The sequence below is a fragment of the Nicotiana tomentosiformis genome, chromosome 11, assembly GCF_000390325.3.
Source record: "Nicotiana tomentosiformis chromosome 11, ASM39032v3, whole genome shotgun sequence".
In the NCBI taxonomy this organism is placed as follows: Eukaryota; Viridiplantae; Streptophyta; class Magnoliopsida; order Solanales; family Solanaceae; genus Nicotiana; species Nicotiana tomentosiformis.
In genome coordinates this window covers 126,461,038-126,483,722 of record NC_090822.1, presented here as the reverse complement: position 1 = coordinate 126,483,722, position 22,685 = coordinate 126,461,038, and the positions used below count along the sequence as shown (strand labels likewise).

The 22,685-nt window shown below is 33.6% G+C and overlaps 4 protein-coding genes across 6 annotated transcripts; all 4 read left to right on the top strand.

Moving 5' to 3' along the window:
* Positions 1–118: 118 nt before the first annotated feature.
* Positions 119–790, top strand: LOC104121527 (zinc finger protein ZAT5-like). The gene is made up of 2 exons (XM_009633545.1): positions 119–269; positions 339–790. The coding sequence occupies exons 1-2, from the start codon at positions 119–121 to the stop codon at positions 788–790; spliced, it is 603 nt and encodes a 200-aa protein (XP_009631840.1).
* Positions 791–11,299: 10,509 nt separating this feature from the next.
* On the top strand, positions 11,300–15,822 carry LOC104121523 (glucan endo-1,3-beta-glucosidase 4). 3 transcript variants are annotated; one of them, XM_009633537.4, is made up of 6 exons: positions 11,300–11,513; positions 11,634–11,689; positions 13,204–13,343; positions 13,571–14,818; positions 15,399–15,426; positions 15,514–15,822. In XM_009633537.4, exons 3-6 carry the CDS (start codon positions 13,271–13,273, stop codon positions 15,662–15,664), a joined length of 1,500 nt encoding a protein of 499 aa, XP_009631832.1. In that variant the 5' UTR covers positions 11,300–11,513; positions 11,634–11,689; positions 13,204–13,270; the 3' UTR covers positions 15,665–15,822. The 3 variants fall into 3 exon arrangements, with proteins under 3 accessions (XP_009631832.1, XP_009631835.1, XP_033508810.1); XM_009633540.4 differs by lacking the exon at positions 11,634–11,689; XM_033652919.2 differs by lacking the exon at positions 11,300–11,513 and having other exon boundaries at positions 11,526–11,689.
* Positions 15,823–17,018: 1,196 nt separating this feature from the next.
* LOC104121525 (constitutive photomorphogenesis protein 10) lies at positions 17,019–20,576 on the top strand. Its single transcript, XM_009633543.4, has 4 exons — positions 17,019–17,341; positions 18,475–18,548; positions 19,815–19,962; positions 20,211–20,576. The coding sequence occupies exons 1-4, from the start codon at positions 17,131–17,133 to the stop codon at positions 20,306–20,308; spliced, it is 531 nt and encodes a 176-aa protein (XP_009631838.1). The 5' UTR covers positions 17,019–17,130; the 3' UTR covers positions 20,309–20,576.
* A 511-nt stretch (positions 20,577–21,087) lies between these two features.
* Positions 21,088–22,294, top strand: LOC104121526 (extensin-1-like). The gene has a single exon (XM_009633544.4). It carries the CDS (start codon positions 21,157–21,159, stop codon positions 22,066–22,068), a length of 912 nt encoding a protein of 303 aa, XP_009631839.1. The 5' UTR covers positions 21,088–21,156; the 3' UTR covers positions 22,069–22,294.
* Positions 22,295–22,685: the final 391 nt, after the last annotated feature.

Here is a 22,685-nt window from a genome sequence, read left to right as displayed (position 1 = left end):
TTGACATTAATAAAAGTTGACTATATATCACTCTATTTTAAGCTCAGTAGGAAGGAAAGTAGGTAACTCCAGCAGTTTATAATCAAAGAAAAGAAGAAAAAACACAGTTTTTAGAGAGATGTCTATGGACACAACTACAGAAAATAGTGATTCCTTTATTTCTAATACTGATGGAATCATCTGCGGTTATTCTTATAATTCAGGATGGGGTGAAAGCATGATCTCAGATCCCAATATTACTTCGTCTCCTTCAAGGAGTGTAGACGACCGTCAGTAGCAGCAGTCGAAGCAACAGATTTCAATTGCTGTTGCTGGCGATGATTTGATTATATCATCAGGTGCATCTTCCGGGATGCAGTTTAATGCTTATTGCAATAACTGTAATAAAGATGGTTTTGAACTTTGTTTAGGTTTGAATATTGGTGGTGGGGAAGTGAACAAAGTAGCTAGCGTTAGCTCGTCTGTCCAAACCTTGATGGCAGTACAACGAAAAATCCGAAGTGTAAACAGAGGTTATTCACATAATAATAAGAATAGCAAAAGCAAGCCAAAGGTCCACGAGTGTTCAATTTGTGGGTTAGAGTTCTCATTAGGTCAAGGTTTGGGTGGTCACATGGGAAGACACAGACCACTTAAGATTAAAGCAACAAACAATAAGGTTTCCTTTAATACTGTTGATGAGATTAAGGAGGAGTCGAGAAGCATTCCATTGCTGCTTGATCTTAACTGGCCGGCGGCGCCACCGCCAAGAGATGTGGCGGGACGGATCAGATCTTCCATCTTTAACTAGATGTCTTTGGTTCAAGCTCGAAGAACGAAAAAATCCTCGATCCTTAACTTGATGTCTTCGGTTCAAGCTCGAAGAAATTCTCAATATGGAGGTTTCCCCTTAAATGATTTCTATACGAGCGAATTTGTATTAATCAAACCTAAATTTCAGGTGCTCTAGGTCTTTATAATGATTACGGATATAGAAACTATCATTAATTTATCCGACATTTTATTATCATTTTGAATTTCAGCATATTTAGTACTGGTATAGCTTATATGGTTATGTATATATAACTTTATACCAAACACTATGTGACATAATTGAAGGATTAAAATAAGCAATGAAAGCAATCTCAGTATCAAAATCACATGTAATCTAGACAACTAGCATAAACGGGATTTTACGGGTTACCTCTTGAAGCGTGAACAAAGCTCCTCTATCACGTGAGCCTCCAATTCTACAGCAACTCAATGAATTCTCCATCATCAGCATAATAAAGATTCGCGAGCATTCCACGGTCTTCTACTGTTTTACCCAAATAATATCCGAAAATAGTAATTTCGTGTGAGCGAAATTTTTTAGGAAAAAGGGTGAAAATTTCGGCCACCTTGTTCTACCTCCTCTAGGTGGAAAACTTTAAGTATTTATAGCACAAGTTTTAAGGTTTAAACCCCTTTTCCAAAACCTGTTGGTTTTTTTTTTCACCAGAAAAAAGATTCCTTTATTTTTTATTATTTAGGCACATCAGGGACCACAAAATTTAATTAACAAGGCTTCCAACTATGGAATTAATTTTTAATTTTCGAAATTAATACCCACCATAATTAATTACGAATTATTCCACTAAAAAATCGTAATTGCACTCGTTATTCAATTTCGAAATTTATCCATTAAATCTTATTTAACTCCCCATGTTAAGATTCAGATACTAATCAGTTAAATTAAATTACTTATTGATTATTTCCTTTAGTCTTTCGCTTAACTTATTTCATGTGTCGGATACAAAATCCATCAATCGGGTTTACACATGAAAACTTATAAGCTTTCATAAAGGTGTATCATCAATCTCTAAACCGAGACATGGATTCTATCAACTAACTGTTACTTCGCCAATGTACATTATTATTATTCAATTTATCAGGCATATTGACCCACGAAAGAATCTCGCCTTTTAAGAAATCAAAACAATAATAATATACAAAGTTAACAATAATTATATCAAGATTAAGAGTATAAGTATATTTAATGGCTAGAGAGTTTATTTTATTAAGTCAGTATAAAATACATATCTCTACTTGGTTCGTTCTATACATACAAAATGTACTAGCACAAGAAGTTTGAATTAAACCATTCTCATAATCAAGATAAATTATATTTAATCTTGTGCTACAATCATCCATGATGATTTGTCCAATTTCATCATTAGATTGTAAACTCAAACTTTATACTTATAAGAACCGAGAACCGATTATCTAATCTTCCGTGTATAAGCTAAACTCTATACACTAAATCATCTACTATATAAGCAAAGGACACAGATTAATATATGATCTATTTAAAATTTTATTAAAATTGAATAAATAATTATTTTATAATAAATACTATATCCAAACCAAACACATGGTTAATAGTATATATCCCAACAATCTCCTACTTAGACTTTTAACCATGACAATTATTAGAATATACTATATCTAAACGCATGGTTAATAGTATATGTCCCAATAATCTCTCACTTAGACTTGTGACCATGCATCTACAACTTTTTTTCAGGCATTCTTTTTACATGACTATTAAAAGTCTCTAAAAAATAAGATTTTGTTAAAGAATCTTGCCAAGTTATTTCTGATGCAATTTTTGTCTAGTAGTACTTTGTCGTAACTATCTAGTTTGGTATTAAACTCTTCAGGGATCCTGTTACCAAAACTATCCTAAGCGTGTATACCAAACTATGATTTTCCTTTGTATTCTCCCACTACGACGGAGTACTACTAATATTACCTTCATTACCTTACGACATTGAAATATTAGTGACTTCTTACTATAGTGTTCACTGTTCAAACATCACTCCCACTCGATAAAGGCATGTCTACTAACGTTCTCCCACTACTTAAATGCAATGGAACATCAATTCAGACATGTGGGTTTTGATGTTCTTGAACATCTAGTTATTTCTTTGCCAAGTTCCTATAAAAATAGTTTACTTCTAGGAACATGGTTTATTAAACAGCCCTTATCTAGAAAAATGCATTTATTTTAACAATTGCCTTGTTTTCTTTAGGACAATAAAATAAAACTCCATTCGTTTTCTTGGATATTCAATAAACATGTACCTGTCCATTCTTAGTTCCAACTTACATATCCGCTTTCCCTTTCAGCACATACGCGGGACAATTCCATATCTGAACATGCCATAGACTGAGCTTACATTCAATCCACAGTTCTATAGATGTCCCGGGTACTAACTTTGAAGGAACTAAATTCAGAATATAATTTGCAGTTTTCAGGAAATATTCCAAAAATAAATAAGGCAAATCTGAATAACACGTCATTAATCTATCCATGTACAAAAAAAACTTATTTCTTCTTTCTACTACACCACTCTATTATAGAGTTTGCGGTGTAGTCAATTGAGATGTAATCCCTTATTCTGAGAAGTAACAAAAGAACTCTTTAGAGAGGTGCTCGCCACTACAATCAAATTGCAGTAATTTAATATATTTCCTTGGTGCTTCTCCGTTTCAAGTCTTAAAAACCTTGAATTACTTAATTCATTAAGACTTACGATGCATCAAATAAATATATTAATATTTTGAGTAATCATTTATGAACGTCACAAAAATACTCAAAACTATCTCTTACCAGTATGTTCATTTAACCATACAAATAAGAAGGGATTCATTCTAGCTTATCATTAGTTTTATTTCCTTTTGAAGGGAAACAACCTTGAGTCAAATTTCCTTCCAAACAGGATCTACAAGTTGGTAGTGCCTCTACTTTCAATGAACCTTAAGGTCCATCCTTGACCAACTTGAAACCCTATCCAGATTAATATGACTTAGACAAAAGTGTACATATTATTTTTCTCAATTTTTGAAGAACATATTCTCTTATGAGGTAGACTAATATTGTTCTGTCCAGAAGAGACATTAATATACAATAACAAGGTCATGTATTCATGTACCACAAGTGATAAAATGTTTATCAAGCTCAATAACTCAAGAGTTATTTGAAAAAGAAAACAAATATCCATCTCTTATCTTGCCCAGAAATCAGAATTAAATTCCTTCTAACAAAAGGTACATATATCGCATCCTTCAAATTAATGTCTTATCACAAAAAAAAAAATTTAACAAGTAATACGACAAATTGCATGAAGTCATTGTGGAGTTGAGATAAAAATATTAAATAGATCATAATAAGTCAAAATACTGAATAGTAAAATTCAGACTACATTCAATATTTATATACATACGTGCATCTCGAATAATAAATTTCGATGGGAAAAGAATTATTCTTGCAAAGTATATTATATAATGCAAGAATTATACAATCCAAAAATAAATAGGAGCAACTCAGATGGAGAGTATACTATTATTTTCAGTCAATTGTATATAACCTTTTAATACGAAAATTTTAAACACACTACACATATATGTCATGCATCTTGAATATCAATTTCAATGGGAAAAGAACTACTCATACAACATATATATATATATATATATATATATATATATATATATATATATATATATATATATAATGCCAAATTATTCACTCCACTAATTGAAACAGACCCAACTCAGATGGAGAGTATACTATTAATTTAAGTCAAGTGAACATCATAATTAATAGGTCTAGTTCCATTGATTCAACATGTATACTCAAATGGAGAGTAAGTACACAATATCAATTACTAGTATTTCACTTAGTGAGCTTACAATAAATCTATCTAATATGGAGGAAGACCTAAAGTCAACGCATAAATTTATTACTCACTTGAAATTAATAGCTGAAGACATAGAAATATATTTCTATCACCACTTAATCATGATTATATTTTAGTTACAAAATTGATTCAACCTTTTAAACTCAGATAGAGAGTTAATACAGGTTATCAATAACTAGTAACTGTATCTAGTGAGTTCATAATAAATTTATCCGATATGGAGGAAGACCTAATGTCAACGCGTAAATTTATTATCTCACTATAAATAAATAAAAATGGAGACCATAGGGGTTAATTCCTATCACCACTTTATCACAACAACGGACTTTTCTCTGAGGATTAAGTTCCATAATTAAATAAAATGCTCAATACCCCATTTAAACAGTCTTAAGACGCTAAATTTAATGTTTTTCACTGCATCACAGTGAGTATTGTTCACTAGGATGTTTCTAATAAACCTACCAAATTTCAGACCAATCGGAGATCGTTAAAATCACAATCTCCAAAAATTGCGACCAAATTTGGAAAATTATCATTTTAATCATTTTTTAAGAATTTAAAATATGACCTACATTCTTATCATATACCGATTCATGTCAAATCAACATGTGTTATCATGTTCCAGATTAGATATAAATAAAATGACAGAAAGAATGACTTTTCGTATGTAAATCATACTTTAATCCGCCAAACCTCCAAAAAACTCATCTAAACGATCCCGAATCATCAAATATGATGTGGTTCACTGCATAGCAGTGATTTCTCCTTAACTGATCGTTTCCGATGATCCTACCGAATTTCAGGTAATTCGGAGATCGTGAAATTCACGATCGCCAAAAAACTAGACCAAATTCAAATAAATTATTTTTTGGCGCATTTAGGATTAAATCCATGTGATTTGCATTCTTGTCGTATATCATATCAAGTTAAATCATTATGTTTAAGATTTAACATAAATATAGCCTATATATAAAGAATAACTTTTTCATATTTATAACAAATTCAATTCAATGGACTGTTTGAAAACCCATCTAAACGATCTCAAAATGTCGAAAAACAACATGATTCACTGCATATCAGCGAGTTTTTCTCACTAGATCGTTTTCGATAAACCTACCAAATTTCAGGTCAATCGGAGTTTGTCAAATTTATGACCACCAGCCTGTAACCAAACTCGGAGAATAACCGTTTTAAGCAGTTTCATGAATTAAAATAAATATGATATTGATTTCTATTCTCTTTATAATTATAATACGAGCTCAAGGCATATATTATGTTCTCCCTATTTCTAGGATACATAATATCTCCTTTACAATAAATTATCCTTTTATTAAATACACAAGAACCTAAGATATTATATTTTCTCCCATTCGGCGAAAAACTTAATATCTCTTCTCATGGGTGGAGTTGGTCTCACTAGTACCCAAAGATACAACTCTTTTTCTAGTTAAGAACCTCCCCACTAATGTAGATTTATCAAGGATAATTTTCACATGGTACATTAAGCAGATTTTAATGACTCAAATAAATAGACCATTTTGTGGATCCTACTTATTAATCATAATGCTCAATCCATGAAATGATACAATTTCACATGTACAAATTTATTAAGATTTTTTCATGACTTCACACAAACAAACCACTTTAGTGGTAACTATTTATTACTCACAAAATTCTTAATTTACGAGTGAAGATACATGTAGCTCATAAAATTATTTTACGGCAGATTATGGACCACAACTTAAAAGCCATACCAATAATATAAAACTCATACAAAATACCATCATATTTCACTTAATTACAACCTCCAACCAGAGAACAAAATTTTTCATTGAAAATCCAAGATTAGTAATTACGTAGGGCATGAAAACATAAACTAAAATTTGAGAAATGTTTTTATGCATAAATATACCAAACGCTCCAATCATTAGTCATCTTGGATATCAAACAGAGGATTTCACTTTCTTACAAAATAATTATATCATCACACAATATCAATTGTACCTTGTAAGACATATTCAATAAAATCCTACACTTCTATTAATAAATTTAATACAACAACACGTCTATTTACTAGTAGCCAATGTGTAAACCTATTATATCACCAGTATTTAATCATGGAGACCATGGGGAGTCACCCCCACCACCATTGAATTAAAATTATTAAGAAATAATTTTTAGAAAATAAAAAAACGTCCAAAACACAGTCCAAACGACCTCTGAAAAATACCATGATTCACTGTTAAAGCAGTGAGTTTTTTTCACCACGTCATTTTCGATGGGCCCACCACATTTCAGCTCAATCGGAATCTGTCAACTTTGTTGACCTCCAAAAATACTGGCAATTCGGTCAAAATCAGATTTTGCGTTTTTCTAGGGTTTACCAAAAAAAATCAGATCATCCCAATCAAATATCAATAAAAAACAGATACCTCATGATTACAAGAATAATCTAAATTTTTGCACAGTTAATTCACAAAACAGTAGTGCGGTTTTTCAGAAAACCACATATACATGTAATTCAAAAACGCACATAAACACGATATTCTTGTTTCATGAAAAATCTAGTTTTCTAATTAGATGTGAGTGGGCTCTGATGCCAATTGAAGGATTATAATAAGTAGAGGAAGCAATCCCAGTATCAAAATCACATGTAATATAGACAACTGGTATAAACGAGATTTCACGGGTTACCTCTTGAAGCGTGAACAAAGCTCCTCTATCACGTGAGCCTCCAATTCCACAGCAACTCAATGAATTCTCCATCATCAGCATGATAAAGATTCGCGAACGTTCCACAGTCTTCTACTGTGTTACTCAAATAATATCCGGAAATAGTAATTTCGTGTGGGCGAAATTTTTTAGGAAAAAGGTTGAAAATTTCGGCCACCTTGTTCTGCCTCCTCTAGGTGGAAAACCTTATGTATTTATAGCACAAGTTTTAAGGGTTAAAACCCTTTTCCAAAACCTGTTGGGTTTTCTTTTCCACGAGAAAAAAAATTCTTTTATTTTCTATTATTTAGGCACAGTAGGGACCACAAAAATTAATTAACAAGGCTTTTAATTATGAAATTAATTTCTAATTTTTGAAATTAATATCCACCATAATTAATTAAGAATTATTCCACTAAAAATTCGTAATTGCACTCCTTATTCAATTTTAAAATTCATCCATTAAATCTTATTTAACTCCCCATGTTAAGATTCAGATACTAATCAATTAAATTAAATTACTTATTGATTATTTCTTTTAGACTTTCGCTTAACTTATTTCATGTGTCGGATACAAAATCCACCGATCGGGTTTACACATGGAATCATGAAATATAATCAATATAGGATAAGGAACACTTACCCCAATGATTTCCCATGAAAATCGCCCAAAAATCGCCTAAACCGAGCTCCCCAACTCTATTTTTGTCAAAAATGGTCAAAAAATCCGTTTTATAGACCCTCAGATGTTTCGGGCGTTACAGGTAGCGTGGGGCGCTGCCTGTGTCGCAGTTTCCAGTATCCCAAAATTCCCAGCGCCAGGGCTAGCGCCCCACGCTATCCTGGGCGCTCGCGGCGACGGAAAAATCGTTCCAGTTACGAAAATAGGCATAACTCTCTCATACGATGTCCGAATTCAATGATTCTTTTTGCTATGGCTCCGTAATTTCAATGCGGATCTAATACTTCAATCAAAACTGAATTTGGAGCTCACTTGATTAATGTGATACCATATATTCTTGAAGAATCGACATCAAACATTCCAGGTTCGATGCCGAAACATAGCAAATCAATCCGGAATGAACTCAAATTTTGTGTACAAGTCATAATACCTCGTAGGAAATTATTCAAGACTTCAAATAGTTGAAAGGAGAGTAATTACTCAAAAAAATGACAAGTCGGGTCGTTACAATGCACCTCGTGTGCAGATCCAGGTACGTCCGGACACGGCGGTTGCTAATCTTTTGAAGCTTTATCCATTGAAAACTATCGAGGTAGCTGCTTGACGTCCGCATACCTTGACTTTCTTTCCTTTTAGTTTTTGTACTGTTCTATATTTTCAGAGAGTGTTTCATCAGTCAGACATTGTTATTGTTTAGATGCCCATGTACTCCGTGACACCGAGTTTTGGGAGTGTTTATATATGTATTTGTGAGATTTCTTCCGCTGAATTTAAATATATTTTTTCAAACTAAAAAGATATAGTGGTTTACTAAGATTGCCGGCTCGCCTAATATTGAGATAGGCGCCATCACGACAGGTGATATTTTTGGGCCGTGACACCAATCCCAGATTAAGTTGGTTGAATTAACTTCACAGTAACTGTCCACATCCAACATCGAATGTAGCAATTGAACTACCGCACCAGAATCAGATCCTTTCATTTCTGTGGATGAACCCAAATTGGCTAATGCGACTGCCTCCACATTTTCCTCCCTTGGAATGTGGATGATTGACCACTCTGTGAACCGAGAAATTAATACTTGAACCTTGTTCAAGTATTATTGCATGCGCTCCTCCTTGGTGTCAAAAATTCCATATACTTGGTTCACCACCAGCTAGTAATCACACTTTATTTTGATGACCTCGGAACCTAGTCCCCGAGCTAGTTCAAGTCCCGCAACCAAAGTCATTTGTAACCAAGTATACTAAGAAGTTAATTAGTGAGATTTTTCATGTATAATATATATATATATATATATATTATTTCAAATATCTACATTAAAAGTTGTACTAAATAATGTCAAAGAATTTTGTTTTCTTTAGAAGAAATATAAATAAGGGTCCCACCAGAAGCATATGCTTCCTGAATTTGAAAAAAAGGTAGCATCAAATTGCAAATGATGTTGGCCATTGAAAAATTGTCACTTTCCAACTGGATGCCTTTGTCTGCATTTTCGAACATTCTGCAAACATTTGACCAAATTAATGACTTTTTCCCTATTAAAATAATTCACTCTTCCTATAATGAGAAAGTATCTAAAATCTTACATATGAATTTCTTCACTACTCTTATTAAACCAGATTTACTTTTGATCTATATGCACTTCAAGAATTAAGTAATAATATAACTATTTTATATTGGTTTAGTGGAATATTTCATCCAATACTTCGGATTATTCATGTGCTTACATATAATAAATAATCTCATATTTACTCTTGATCCTAACAGAGCTCCTTTCTTTAGGTATTATTGAACATAATTTTAAATCATAGTCAAAAGTAGAGGGATAAATATAACATTTTTATCTGAAGTATTTGACACATAAAATTCACTCGCTCCTCGTTAGAGCCAGGGGTGAAATTATATGTAGCCAAGGTGGTCAACTGAATATTCTTCGCAATTATATTGTGTATAAAGTAAAATATTTTTTGTTATTAATTAAAAAATAAACTTTGAACATTTTTTCAAAATTGCATAGACTTTGAACATCATTATTGAATTTTTTGACTTTAATACCGCCTGAGCTTCAACGAGGTTATACTAAATACAAGACAAATAGCTCGAAGTATAACGGATGATTTTAATTGTTCACTATTTTGAGTTGTATTAAAGAGGAAAATAATCATTATAAGTTGCTACAGTACAAAATGATAGTGTGATACTACTATAACATAGTAATGGACTTTATATATCACTAATTCACTATCTGGTGTTGTATATTTTGTTCTTTTATTGTTGTTTTTGTGTTTGAATTCTAAGAGCCCATACCTCCAAGTCCTTAGTACACACATGCTTAGTTGGCTTCAACTATAGGAAAAAAGATACTAGGAATCTGTTCATAAATACTCAATCATTTTACCATATTTTTATAGACTTTTCACATTCTTCTGTTTTTTTTCTCAACCTGAAATAATTCTTCTTTTGTGAGGGAAACTCCCCAAAGGCCCTTTTTTTTTCCTTCTTTTTTCTTTACTAAAATTTTAAGATAAAAACAATTACTCTTTCTGTTCTAAGTTATGTGAACCTGTTTGATTGGATACGGAGTTTAAGAAAAAATAAAGACTTTTATAATTTGTGGTCCTAAATAAATCAAAAAGGGACCCATAGTATTTGTGTGGTTATAAAAACTTCTCATTAATGATAGAATTGTAAGTTTAAGTTAAATTGTTATCAAATTTAGAAAGAGATCACTTTTTTAAACTGACAAATAGGTTCACCAAAACTGAAAGAGTGAGAGTATCTCATTTGTTTTAAAATAATAAATAAAAAAGAAAAGAAAACAAAGAGGAATTTAAGGGAATGTACCACTAGATTGTGTTAAGCTAGACATAAGGCGAAAATTTCGATATGTCTCAAAATCTCTGTCCCCAGATTTCAAGAATCTTTAGATCTAGAAAATAAAAAAATAAATGCAAAAAGAAAAACTTTTTTTCTTTTACTTTTTGTATGCCTTTTCCATATTCCAAGAAATTTATTTTCATCCATCTAAAGACAAGTAAAAAAACAAAAAAATGGTACACAGTATCTGTAAAGTTCTAGAGTTGAGATTAGCACAAGCTCTACATTTAAGGTCTCTTTATACTTTTTTTGTCATATAGTATGAAAATAATAATCTTTTTATTGTGGATATGTACAATGACATGAATAAAATAATTTATTTGGTTCATAGTGTACGTGGGTGTTTTTGTTTTTTATATATTAGTATAGTTTAAGGGTAAAGATTAAATCTTTATGCAAGAAGGTTAGTGATATTTAACAATAATTACTTATGTAGTAATAAATGAACAGCTCATTTTGGGGTACTGAAGTTACTACAGTAGACTAGTGTCCTGTGTTGTTCCAGTTTCCTTTAGGTAATTTTATGACCACTCATTCCTTTGTTTTTGTACCCAAAGTGAAGAGAAGTTAAAGGGGTTTTGTCTCTAAACTGTCTGTGTTTACATTTGACTGTTTGAGTTTACTAACTTTTATAGGATCTTGGTTAGTAGATTTTCTTTGTTTGCTTCAGTGGAGCAGAAGTTCAATTAAGGTACTTTCTTTCTTTTTTTCTTCTCCTGCTCCTTCATTTTCTGCTTCTGTCTGAAATGTTGTGTGCTTCTAAAGCAGTTTTGAGATGTGGGATTTTGAAGTTGAGGCTAAATTTGTAAAGGGTTTCTTAATCTTTAAATATTTCTTGGATTTTGGTGTTGTCTATGCTTTTTAAGGTGTTAGATAATGTTAGTTTTTGTTAACGTTTAGTTCTTTGAACACTGTTTTTGCTCTTATGAGAGTGACTGTTTTGTTATTTTGAACACTGTTTTTGCTCTTATGAACTGATAAAGCACATGTCTTAATCAATGTTACCTCTGTAGTGACAATTTCTTTTGTTTTTAAACTACCCTGAAGTGGACTAATAAGTACATGACACTATTTGTATACCAAGAATTGGATGACTGAAACTGAAATGTCAAATACTTGGGCAATCCTGTGATCTATTATTTAGGAGAACAAGCATTCTAAACTGCCAAAAGTTTGAATCTTTTGTTAGGTCTTTGTTTAATGAACAAGAATGCATTAAGTGCTGGTCTTTTGCTGTGGAGTTGTCACTGCGGGAAATCTGGATTCGCTAGACAGTAGACATCCTTTAGTGGAATATTATGCTAAGATTTCTTGTGTTATGAGAGTGTGCCTTCCTTTTTCTTATTGCAGGGTTGGGTGGGAATATGGTGTATATTCTTCTGGACTTCCAGTAGAGTGCTATTACTACCTAGAGTTTAACTGCTTTCTTGGGTTCTGTCTTTTTTATCTTGTTGTTGTTCGTACTTGTTGCCATTACTTTTTTCATCATATGGGGGTCTATCGGAAACAACTTCTCTGCCCTTCCAGGGTAGGCGTAAGGCTGCGTACATCTTACCCTCCCTAGACCCCACTTGTGGGAAATCACTGGGTTTGTTGTTGTTGTTGTTGTTGTTGTTGTTGTTGTATTCTTCTAGTAGAGTTCATGTTTGTTATACAAAATCCCATGCTCTTAGCACAGACAACAAGCTAGAGAGAAAAGAGTTCTATTATCACTTTCTGATACTGCTTTTCTTTTGAATTACTTTACTATAAACACGTCCCTCCATAGTAATAGCTTGGTGACTTGGCCTTTACTCTTGAGCTCCTCGCACGCCTATACCTTATTTCATATCCGTTTGGTGGGTTCTCTAATTCCTGGTTAATACTATTAGGAGAAACCCAATGATGTAGAAGGTTACCGTTAACTAATGTTAGAGCATTTATTCCAAAGTTTTTTTTACAGTGGTTGAACTCTCTTAATAAGTATTCTCCCTTTGATGCGTATAGTTAAATTTATAAAAGTCTTCACTTTTTGAATTTCTTTGCTCATTTTTTAGATATCTGGGGCCAGTTTTATTGGGGAGGAGTGTTTTGCCTGTTAAGTTTTGCATTTCTGTTTATATTTGGAGCTAATAATCGACCTACATTTTTGAGGCAGTCATACGTCTGAGTTCATCTTTCTTTTCAATGAAACTCGCGTTAACTTTTGTACTCTATTTCCTGTAGAACCTCTTGACAAACCTCGTCTGAAGCAACAGTGCAGGCTGATTGATACTAGAGTTATAAATTTTGGATGCTTCTGATGATGCTCAAACCGTGGCTTGCGATATCCATACTATTTTCTTTCCTCATCTCAAATGTAATAGGTAATGCTTAAGTTTCTACTTATCAGCTCAATAATCTAATAGTTGTATGGTGATTCAGGACATTGGTTACTTGATTATGTTCTTAGTTGTTCCTGTTTTTTGTGTTTTGATTTTCTGTTGTTCATGTGATTCATTTGTAATAGGATCCAACAGCTGAGCTTTTTACGTATTGTCCTTGATTTGATTTTGTTTGGAGTTTTAATGTGTATGTTATTTCAAAATTGTAGGTGCATTTGTTGGAATAAACATTGGCACCGATGTTTCAAATTTACCGCCAGCTTCGGATGTGGTTGCACTCCTTAAAGCTAATCAAATAACTCATGTGCGCCTATTTAATGCTGATGCTCATATGTTGAATGCGTTAGCCAACTCTAGTATCGAAGTTGTTATCGGTGTTACAAATGATGAGGTCTTAGGGATCGGAGAATCTCCATCAGCTGCAGCTGCTTGGGTAAATAAAAATGTAGCAGCTTACATTCCCTCTACAAATATTACGGCTATTGCCGTGGGTAGTGAAGTTCTCACCGCAATCCCAAACGCTGCACCGGTTTTGGTTCCTGCTATGAATTACTTGCATAAAGCATTGGTTGCTTCACAACTTAATAACCAAGTTAAAGTTTCAACCCCGCAATCAATGGACGTGATTGCTAGGGCATTTCCTCCTTCCACTGCCACTTTCAATTCTTCTTGGAACTCAACAATCTTCCAGATCCTTCAGTTTCTAAGAAACACAAACTCATACTTCATGTTGAATGCTTATCCGTATTATGAATATGTTCACTCTGATGGAATCTTTCCGATTGAATATGCCCTTTTCCAACCACTCTCCACAGTGAAGCAAATTGTTGATCCAAACACCCTGTTTCACTATGTAAGTATGTTTGATGCTTTAGTTGATGCTGCATACAACTCTATAGCAGCCCTCAACTTTTCAGATATCCCAATCGTTGTGACCGAGACTGGTTGGCCGTGGGATGGTGGTGCCAATGAGCCCGATGCTACTAAGGAAAATGCGGAAACTTTTAACAATAACCTGATTCGGCGTGTTTCAAATGATACAGGTCCACCTAGTCAACCTAAAAATCCCATTGACACCTTTATTTATGAGATGTTCAATGAAGACAAAAGACCTGGACCGATATCGGAAAGAAGCTGGGGTATCTTTTCTATAAATGGGAGCGAGGTTTATTCCCTTAGCCTAGGTTCCTCGGGCGGCATCTCTGACAATTCTACTGCAGTTTTCTGTATAGCAAAAAAGGGTGCAGATGAGAACAAATTGCAAGATGGAATTAACTGGGCTTGTGGCCAGGGACATGCTAATTGCAGTGCTATTCAATCTGGGCAGCCTTGTTATTTTCCAGATACATTGCAAAATCATGCTTCTTACGCTTACAATGACTATTATCAGAGAATGCGTAGTGTTGGTGGAACATGTGATTTTGATGGTACAGCAACAACGACAACACAAGATCCAAGTAAGTTACCATATCTGATGTTTTAGTATGTATTTTCTTTTTTGTCTCTACAAAGGAGTTCCAAGAGACTACTGACTGTTTTTTTAGTTATCTTCTTGTCCAGTCTAGTCACATTTTTTATGGCTACATTAGATGAATGACATTAGTTTTTTCAAATGTTTGTGTATGAGATATGGTAGTGGAACATTGCTTGTTTTGCAAAGTTAAGCAACTTGTATCTGTTTGATTTCTTACAGATTTTGCAATGGTTCTCTAAGTTGTGACACAATGAGTAAAATGCAAAGTATGCGACTGTACACTATACTGCTAAATGCATCTAGCAGTATATTTCTAAATAACATTTCAACATGCTGATGCTGCATTTCAGTCTACAGAAAGCTCTTTGCTCTTCCATTTTCTTTTTCTTTCTTTTTTCCCCTTTTGGCCCCTTGTCCGGATCATACTTGCAAAATCGTCGATAATGATCTAGACAATATGCATTGAAATTACAACCCTTTTCGTCCTCTGTGTATGTTATCAGAACCATTTCTTTTGCTTTCTTATCTAAAGCTCGACTCATTTGATGGTTATCCTTGTGCAGGTTCCAAAACATGTAAATTTACAGGAAGGTGAGATTACCTAAACTAAGTATATGTGTACATGGTAAATTGCAAAAATATTGCTTCTGTGCTAAATTGCTTTCTTTTATTCGACAGTTCGACTCCAGGTGGGCTTTTCCCTCCGGCAGCATTTGGACCTATCAGTCCGACATCTCAGAGTTCAACGATTCGAGCATCTGTTATCGTGTATACATTGGCTGTATTTTCTGCTTTGTTGATGCTTGATGTGAATGTGCATTTTGTTTAATAGCCTCTTTATGAAGTCAGTTCTTTCCCTTGATGATTCCTCATGTATTTTTCAGGAAAATTGAACCATTTCAGTAGTCAGTTTAGATGATTGATATCTGTCTGACATCAACTGGATGATTGAAATCCATTTTTTGATATTTATTCCTGTTGATGATATCCACTTTAGTCATGTTACATGTTTACTAATTTCTAAGAGTCATTTAGTCATGTCAGAGATTTACATGCTTTCAAGTATTTTAGTTTTGTTTTTATTTTGTATAACATTGGCCTTGAGATGAGCTTCAAATGGAGTGACATTGTTAGCAAGGATTCATGTAGGTCGATCTCAACTTGTTTGGAATTCAGGCATAGTTATATCTTGGTTGATGAATAACCTCCTTGCCATTTGTCGTTCATCCACTATTCGGTCAACCGGCTCATCTTGTAGGTACCTTGGTAGGTCAAGTTTCGTCAATGTATTTGACGGAATAGTTAGAAGTATGCACAAGATGGCCAATCAAAATTATTATAGAAAGAGAATAAATGTCACGTGAAAATGTACATTAGATATACTTAATGACTTAGTATATAAAAAGGGCAGTCCAGTGCTTTAAGTTACCGCTATGTGCGGGGTCCGGGAAGGATCGGACTATAAGAGTCTATTGTACGCAATCTTAACTTGCATACGTAATGACTCAGTATATGTAGCGCAATATTTTTTAAACAACAATTATTTTTGGTAATTCTCCAAAGAATTTTGTATGCCAAGCAATAAACTATGGAGTATTCTCTTTCATCTTTTCTTTTTATAAATTTTTAATTAAATCATTGTCAAAATCCCCCAATGCTAGCAAAAAAGTTCCTGGTCTTCCCGTATCTGTCTAGGGACAAAATGAAAGCCTCATTTGAAGAATGGAAATTGTCCATAAAATGTTTTCCTTTCAAAAATGTGTTTATCCATAAAATTTTGTAAGCTTTTGGAAATTTTTTGAAAATGAGTTTTTTAAAAATCAAAAAGTGCTTTTGACCACATTTTTAAAATTTCAGATTTTTTTTTCCCACAAAACTGCAATATTTTTTCTAGTAAAATGCATGTCCAGCCATAATTTCAAATTACAAATATCATTTTTCAATTTAACTCTAAATATATATATATTTTTAAAAAAATTATAATTTTTATGTCCAAACGCCTATTAAGTACCAAATTGTCTAGTACTAAAAATAGAATTTAATTTATATATACACTTTAATAATTATTAAAAATATAATTGCCTGAAATAATGATAGATATTTTGTTATAACAAATTAAAATACGTATAAAGTAATTAGGAAAACTTAGAAGAGAATATTTAAACCACGAATATGATCTCTTTATATAATCTCTTTATATACTTTCCAACGACGTCGTATGAAAGATGGAATAAAGGCAAGAAAGCAACAGAAATAGAAAGCAATCCACTTCGATAGACTGAGAGATAATCTTCAATGTACGGCGGAGCTCCGTCGGGCGGAATAGGAATCGGCGGTAGTAGTAGTGGAGGAAGAACATGGCCGTCGACGACGTCGGTGTCTAGTTCCGGTAAGAGAATACAGAAGGAAATGACTGAACTAAGCATAGAGGCACCACCAGATTGTGCAGCTGGGCCTAAAGGCGATAATCTTTACCATTGGGTTGCTACCCTCTTCGGCCCACCTGGTCAGTCTTCTATTCCCCTCTCTTTCTTTAGCTACAAGGAGTTAATCTTTCTTTTTCTTGTGGATAAGTATTACAAAGTGTTGAGCTTTTTTTTTTTTTTTTTGGTGGATGATACTGTGAAGTGTTAGGGTTTGAAGCATAAAGTTGGATACTTAGTCCCCTTTGGGAATGAGTACTATTATACAGTATTTGCAAACTTGCAATTCTGTATTTTAGAACTTGCACATAATGAACTTCAAGAGAAATATTGAAATAGTTGTTTGAAGGTATATTTCAAGTGAAATGTTGGTTTCAGCTCATAAATCTGTTTTTTAAGTGAAGCTTGTGTCCAAACAAATTGAAACTTCCACAAAAATTATTTATTTTAACTTCAACTCGAATATTGTCCAAACCGTAATACTACTTTAATCCACTTTAACTGTGTTGGATTGACATTAGATGTAAATTGACCAATTTGGTGTTGAAGTGTGTCACTCTATCATTTAGAAGATAAACGATGCTTTTATTTACTTAATTCATGTATGTATTAACAGTTACTCTCATGATTTATCCGAAAAAGAAAAAGAAAAAACTCCAAATCCTGTGTGCTCTGATTCTCGTAGGGACAAGCACACGGAGATACTTTTTTTTGTTAATGAGTTGTGGTGAGACTTGAATCCAATAATTATTTAATTCCTTCACGGCAAGGTCCTGCATAACCTTATTTGTTGAATCTGGCCTGATGATGCATACCACGTAGGTCGAAACCTTACTGTTAATGTATCTTGAATCTCTAAATAATAGGAAATGACAATGCTATTTCTGATGAAAGTGATTTTTGTATTCTTCATGTTGATGTGGCTGTGCTTATTGCCTGGTTTCTTTTAAAGTTGGTTATAAAAACATTTGTTTTTGCAAACTGAGTGCTGCTACAAGTACTTCTTTGAATTCCATGGCAGTTCTAAATATGCTCGGGATAACAATTTTGAGCACTTGGTTTATTTATTGGGTTTACATGAATTATGGGTTTTTAAGTTTGAATGTATACTTCTGCTTGATTTTTAGATAAGTAGATAGATAATTATTTTTTTTGCTTCGATTTACTGAAGAATTCCTGGTGTTTCACAGAATGAATATCTTCCTGTTTCTTGCAGGAACACCTTATGAGGGTGGAATATATTTTCTTGATATAACCTTCCCTTCTGATTATCCATTTAAACCTCCAAAGGTATGTTGAAGAATATGCATTAGTGAATGTATACGTGCATATAGTGTTGTACCTTTTTTTTAAGCAAGGCATCTATTGTTGTATTTTGTCTGAATGAAAAGTTTCCAATATTTTCCAATAAAAAGAAACTCTATCTTCTGATATAACTGTTAAAACTAGTACGAGCTGAAAAGACCAGCCGGAGATCCTTGTTCACCCTCTTCTGATAAATTTTGCAGTGTTCTTTCTGCTGAATAAAACTAACATAAGAAATGATAATTGCTATTATAACGAATTGCCTCCCATGAAATAGTCGCTTGATTGCTTCCCTTCCTTTATGAAAACTGTTACTTATGTTCTTTATTTTTGGGTCATGTGTAAATGTATGATCACTCTGGGAACTTAATACTCTTGATGATTCTTCTATTTATTTCTTCACATGTTTGATGAAAGTATCAGACAATAGCTGGACATAATGTCTTTTGGATTGTTTCATGAATCCTAAACATTGTTTCTAAGGATTTTGAGGTTGCCATGTCTTAAAATGGTAATTCAAATATTTTGGGTTTTCGTGTTCTTTACCTATAGAGTACCATCATGGTGGATAATAGAAGCTTCTTTAGCCATTATAATTGTGAGACAAAAGGTTACACACAGATAAGAATTCTAGGAAATTGTGCAGTGATGTTCGTTTTGAGTGCTAAGTTTCTTTCTGGTTCTTCCTTGTTTCTCCTGATTTATCTCTGCGTAAAGGCTGAAACTTGAGCTAATGATGATTTCCTCCGTACTTGTATAATCTTCTTTATGGTTTTTGTTTAAAATGATCACTATGCATTATTGCTTGAAGAGGACAACAAAGAGCACGGCTGCGGAACCAGAAAATGAAGTGAATTATGCCATGAAACAAAATCATTCTCTATGCGACCAAGTCCAGTAAATTCATAAATTGATGATAAATTTGATCCTTCCTGAACTTTGGGTTGGTGTACAATAAATGAGTGAAGTGAGGAAAGAATTCCGTAAGATCTGGTATATGTATAGTTATTTTCACCTTTATACAGTACCATGCTTATCAAGAACATAGTCTTTACTGTAATTAATCTGAACAAAAGACATGGGTGCCTTCGTTGAAACATTTCAACTGCCAAATTCAGCCGATAAACAAAAATCATCTTCACACAATTAACAATATTTCTTGTTTATCAGCTAAATCTGGCGGTGGAAACATTCCCTGGAGATTATCTTTTAGGTCCCTTTTCTTTTCAATGTGACCTCAAGCTTTTGCAGGTTGTATTCAAAACTCGCATATATCATTGTAATGTTGATCCTTCTGGCAATGTTAGCTTGGACATCCTAGCAGATAACTGGAGTCCAGCATTAACAATCTCGAAAGTACTACTTGCTCTGAGATCAATGTTCACCACTCCAGAAACCTGTAAGTTCATCTCCTATCTGCATTCCTTTGCCCTCTCTCAACCGAAGTAAAATAGACAAAAGTATGTTAATTTTATGAAACGAAAAAATGCATAATAAAGTTTGCATGTGTTGTTTGATGAAAGCGATCACAGGTTCATGCTGGACGTCCTTCCACTTATTTGGTTTCAATGAGTTAACTATATGAATATAATAACTACCTTTCTTCTGCATTCTGATGGTAGTATATTTTGATCCTGATTCTTGCAGATAAGCCCGTTGTTCCTGGTATTGCACACTTATACTTTGAAGATAAAACCAAACATGATGAAATAGCTACAGAATGGACACTGCGATTTGCAAGGTGAAAAAAATGAATTCAATGTGGAATTTTCTTAACAAGTTCTGGTCAGCCACCTGCTTAGTTTGAAATTCTCCCTACAGTTACTAGTTAATAGACATTTAAGAGCTGTTGTAGACTTGTAGGTGATATTTAAACTTAACGTCTGTATATAATACATATAGACAGTAAAAAAAAGCAAAAAAAAGATAAATTAGACTTCCGGTAGCTAATGTTTCAATTTTCCGTTGAGCCCAATGGCCTTATTTGTTCTATTTAAATTGTTCATTCCTTCATATTGCTTCATTTACAAGTCCTTAAGGCTGAATCAATGGAAGCAGAACGAAACTTGAGGGCAGGTTTTACCCAAAATTGGAATAATCTTGCATTCCTTAAGAGGGTGTAACATGAAGTTTTAGGTTTGGGATAAGCTGACTCTCAAATCCCGATATATATATGGTGTCTCTTGTGTGTATTCACTGTTTTCCTTGAACTCCATGTTCAATATTTAGTGATATGTAGTTGATAGAAGAACAAAAAGAACTGCCCCCTTTTTCTGTTTATTTTTTAAGAAAAAGTCAACCTTTTACTTTGATAGTAGGATGCCATAACTCAAGTGGTATCCTGACAGTTTTTTAATTATTTAAATTTATTTTTGTTAGTGTTAAAAATTATTATTTCAGTCACCAGAACCACCATATGGTGACCTGGTTTTTATTTGGAATTTGGTATTATCTTAGTGGGTAAGCATGAAGGCATTGTATTGAGGAAAATAAGGATGTCACATTGCTATATAAAACCAGAGCTCCCTACTCACTATGCAAGACAAGTTTAAGATCTTTTCATTCTTTCTGTATTGTTGGCTGCATAAGCAAAATGACAAGCTTAGGAAAGTTGGGGCAATGGCCTTTACTTGTAACTGCTTTGGCAATTTGCATAGCAGCTAACACTGTTTTTGCTGATTACTCTTATGGGTATACTTCTCCCTCACCTTCTTATGCCTCTAAGAAGTATTACAAATCACCATCTCCACCCAAGTATCATGTACCTACTCCTTACTATAAGTCACCTGCTCCTTCGAAGTACTACAAATCACCCGCTCCTACAAAAAACTACTACAAGTCACTCGTTCCTTCAAAGCAATACTACAAGTCGCCAGCTCCCGCGAAATACTACAAGTCGCCCGCTCCCGCGAAATACTACAAGTCGCCCGTTCCCGCGAAATACTACAAGTCGCCAGCTCCTTCAAAGAACTACTACAAGTCGCCATCGCCTGCGAAGTACTACAAATCCCCATCACCTGCAAAGTATTACAAGTCACCATCCCCATCAAAATATTACAAATCACCTGCTCCCTCTAAATACTATAAGTCACCGCCACCACCAAAATATTACAAGTCCCCAGTTTACTACAAGTCTCCACCACCACCAACTTATTATGAGAAATCACCTTCGTATTACAAGTCACCTCCACCCCCACCAAAATACTATGAGCAATCACCATCTTCTTACAAATCTCCACCTCCACCATACTATAAAGAATCTACACCTTCCTATAAATCTCCTCCACCTCCACTAAAATACTACGAACCTATAACTTACAACGTGCCATCTCTACCAAAGACTTATGAAAAATCACCATCTTATTACTCACCTCCACCACCAACGAACTATTACAAGCAAACTCCCACCTATGCCTCACCTCCACCACCTGAGAAGTACGAGCAATCCGCCACCTATGCTTCACCTCCACCCCCATCAGCATCTCCTCCGCCAACCTACTACTAATTTTAACTATTCGATCATTTTCCTCCATTTCCATGATTTTTAATTCCTTTTTGTTCTCTTATTTTTGGCAACTCCATTTCCTCTGCCAAAATTTGATGTATGCTTCCCGAAATGATCGGCTTTTACTTATTGTGTGTTCAATGTTCTTCTATTTTAATAATTTATATTATGTATTTATTTGAAATTGAAGTAAGATCCTCAAGATCTCCATCAGTTCTACTCTTTATATTGAGATTCTTTGCGTTCTACTTTTCCTAATTCTGTCGTCTTCTTTGTCTAGTACTGCATGCTTTTGTTGACTGAATTCTTTCGTTGTTTCTAACTTAGTTGAAATGAAGCGGTATTATCTCTTGAGAATCTTTTCCTTAGAATTGTTTCTAACCTATCTACTAAAGAATTGGTAAAATTACGAATATATTAATTTCTTTTCACGGTTTCTAAAGATGTAAAAAAAAATTGAAAGGCTCAAATGGCACACTTAATTTTTTTTAATAATTGACAGTGTATTAAAAGATGGGGATTCAAAGTGAGGTATATAAGGTGTAAGCGTTTGAATTTTTTTTGAATTTTGCTAATTTATAAATAAATTAATGTAACTTTATATAATACCATGATTT

Bases quoted from the DNA above. Each gene is read 5' to 3' on its own strand.
- LOC104121527 (XM_009633545.1), top strand. From the start codon at position 119: ATGTCTATGGACACAACTACAGAAAATAGTGATTCCTTTATTTCTAAT. The intron at 270-338 runs GTCAGTAGCAGC...TTATATCATCAG, and splicing joins TTCAAGGAGTGTAGACGACC to GTGCATCTTCCGGGATGCAG.
- LOC104121523 (XM_009633540.4), top strand. From the start codon at position 13,271: ATGCTTCTGATGATGCTCAAACCGTGGCTTGCGATATCCATACTATTT. The intron at 14,819-15,398 runs GTAAGTTACCAT...ATCCTTGTGCAG, and splicing joins AACGACAACACAAGATCCAA to GTTCCAAAACATGTAAATTT. The intron at 15,427-15,513 runs GTGAGATTACCT...TTTATTCGACAG, and splicing joins ACATGTAAATTTACAGGAAG to TTCGACTCCAGGTGGGCTTT.
- LOC104121525 (XM_009633543.4), top strand. From the start codon at position 17,131: ATGTACGGCGGAGCTCCGTCGGGCGGAATAGGAATCGGCGGTAGTAGT. The intron at 17,342-18,474 runs GTCAGTCTTCTA...TGTTTCTTGCAG, and splicing joins TACCCTCTTCGGCCCACCTG to GAACACCTTATGAGGGTGGA. The intron at 18,549-19,814 runs GTATGTTGAAGA...AAGCTTTTGCAG, and splicing joins ATCCATTTAAACCTCCAAAG to GTTGTATTCAAAACTCGCAT.
- LOC104121526 (XM_009633544.4), top strand. From the start codon at position 21,157: ATGACAAGCTTAGGAAAGTTGGGGCAATGGCCTTTACTTGTAACTGCT.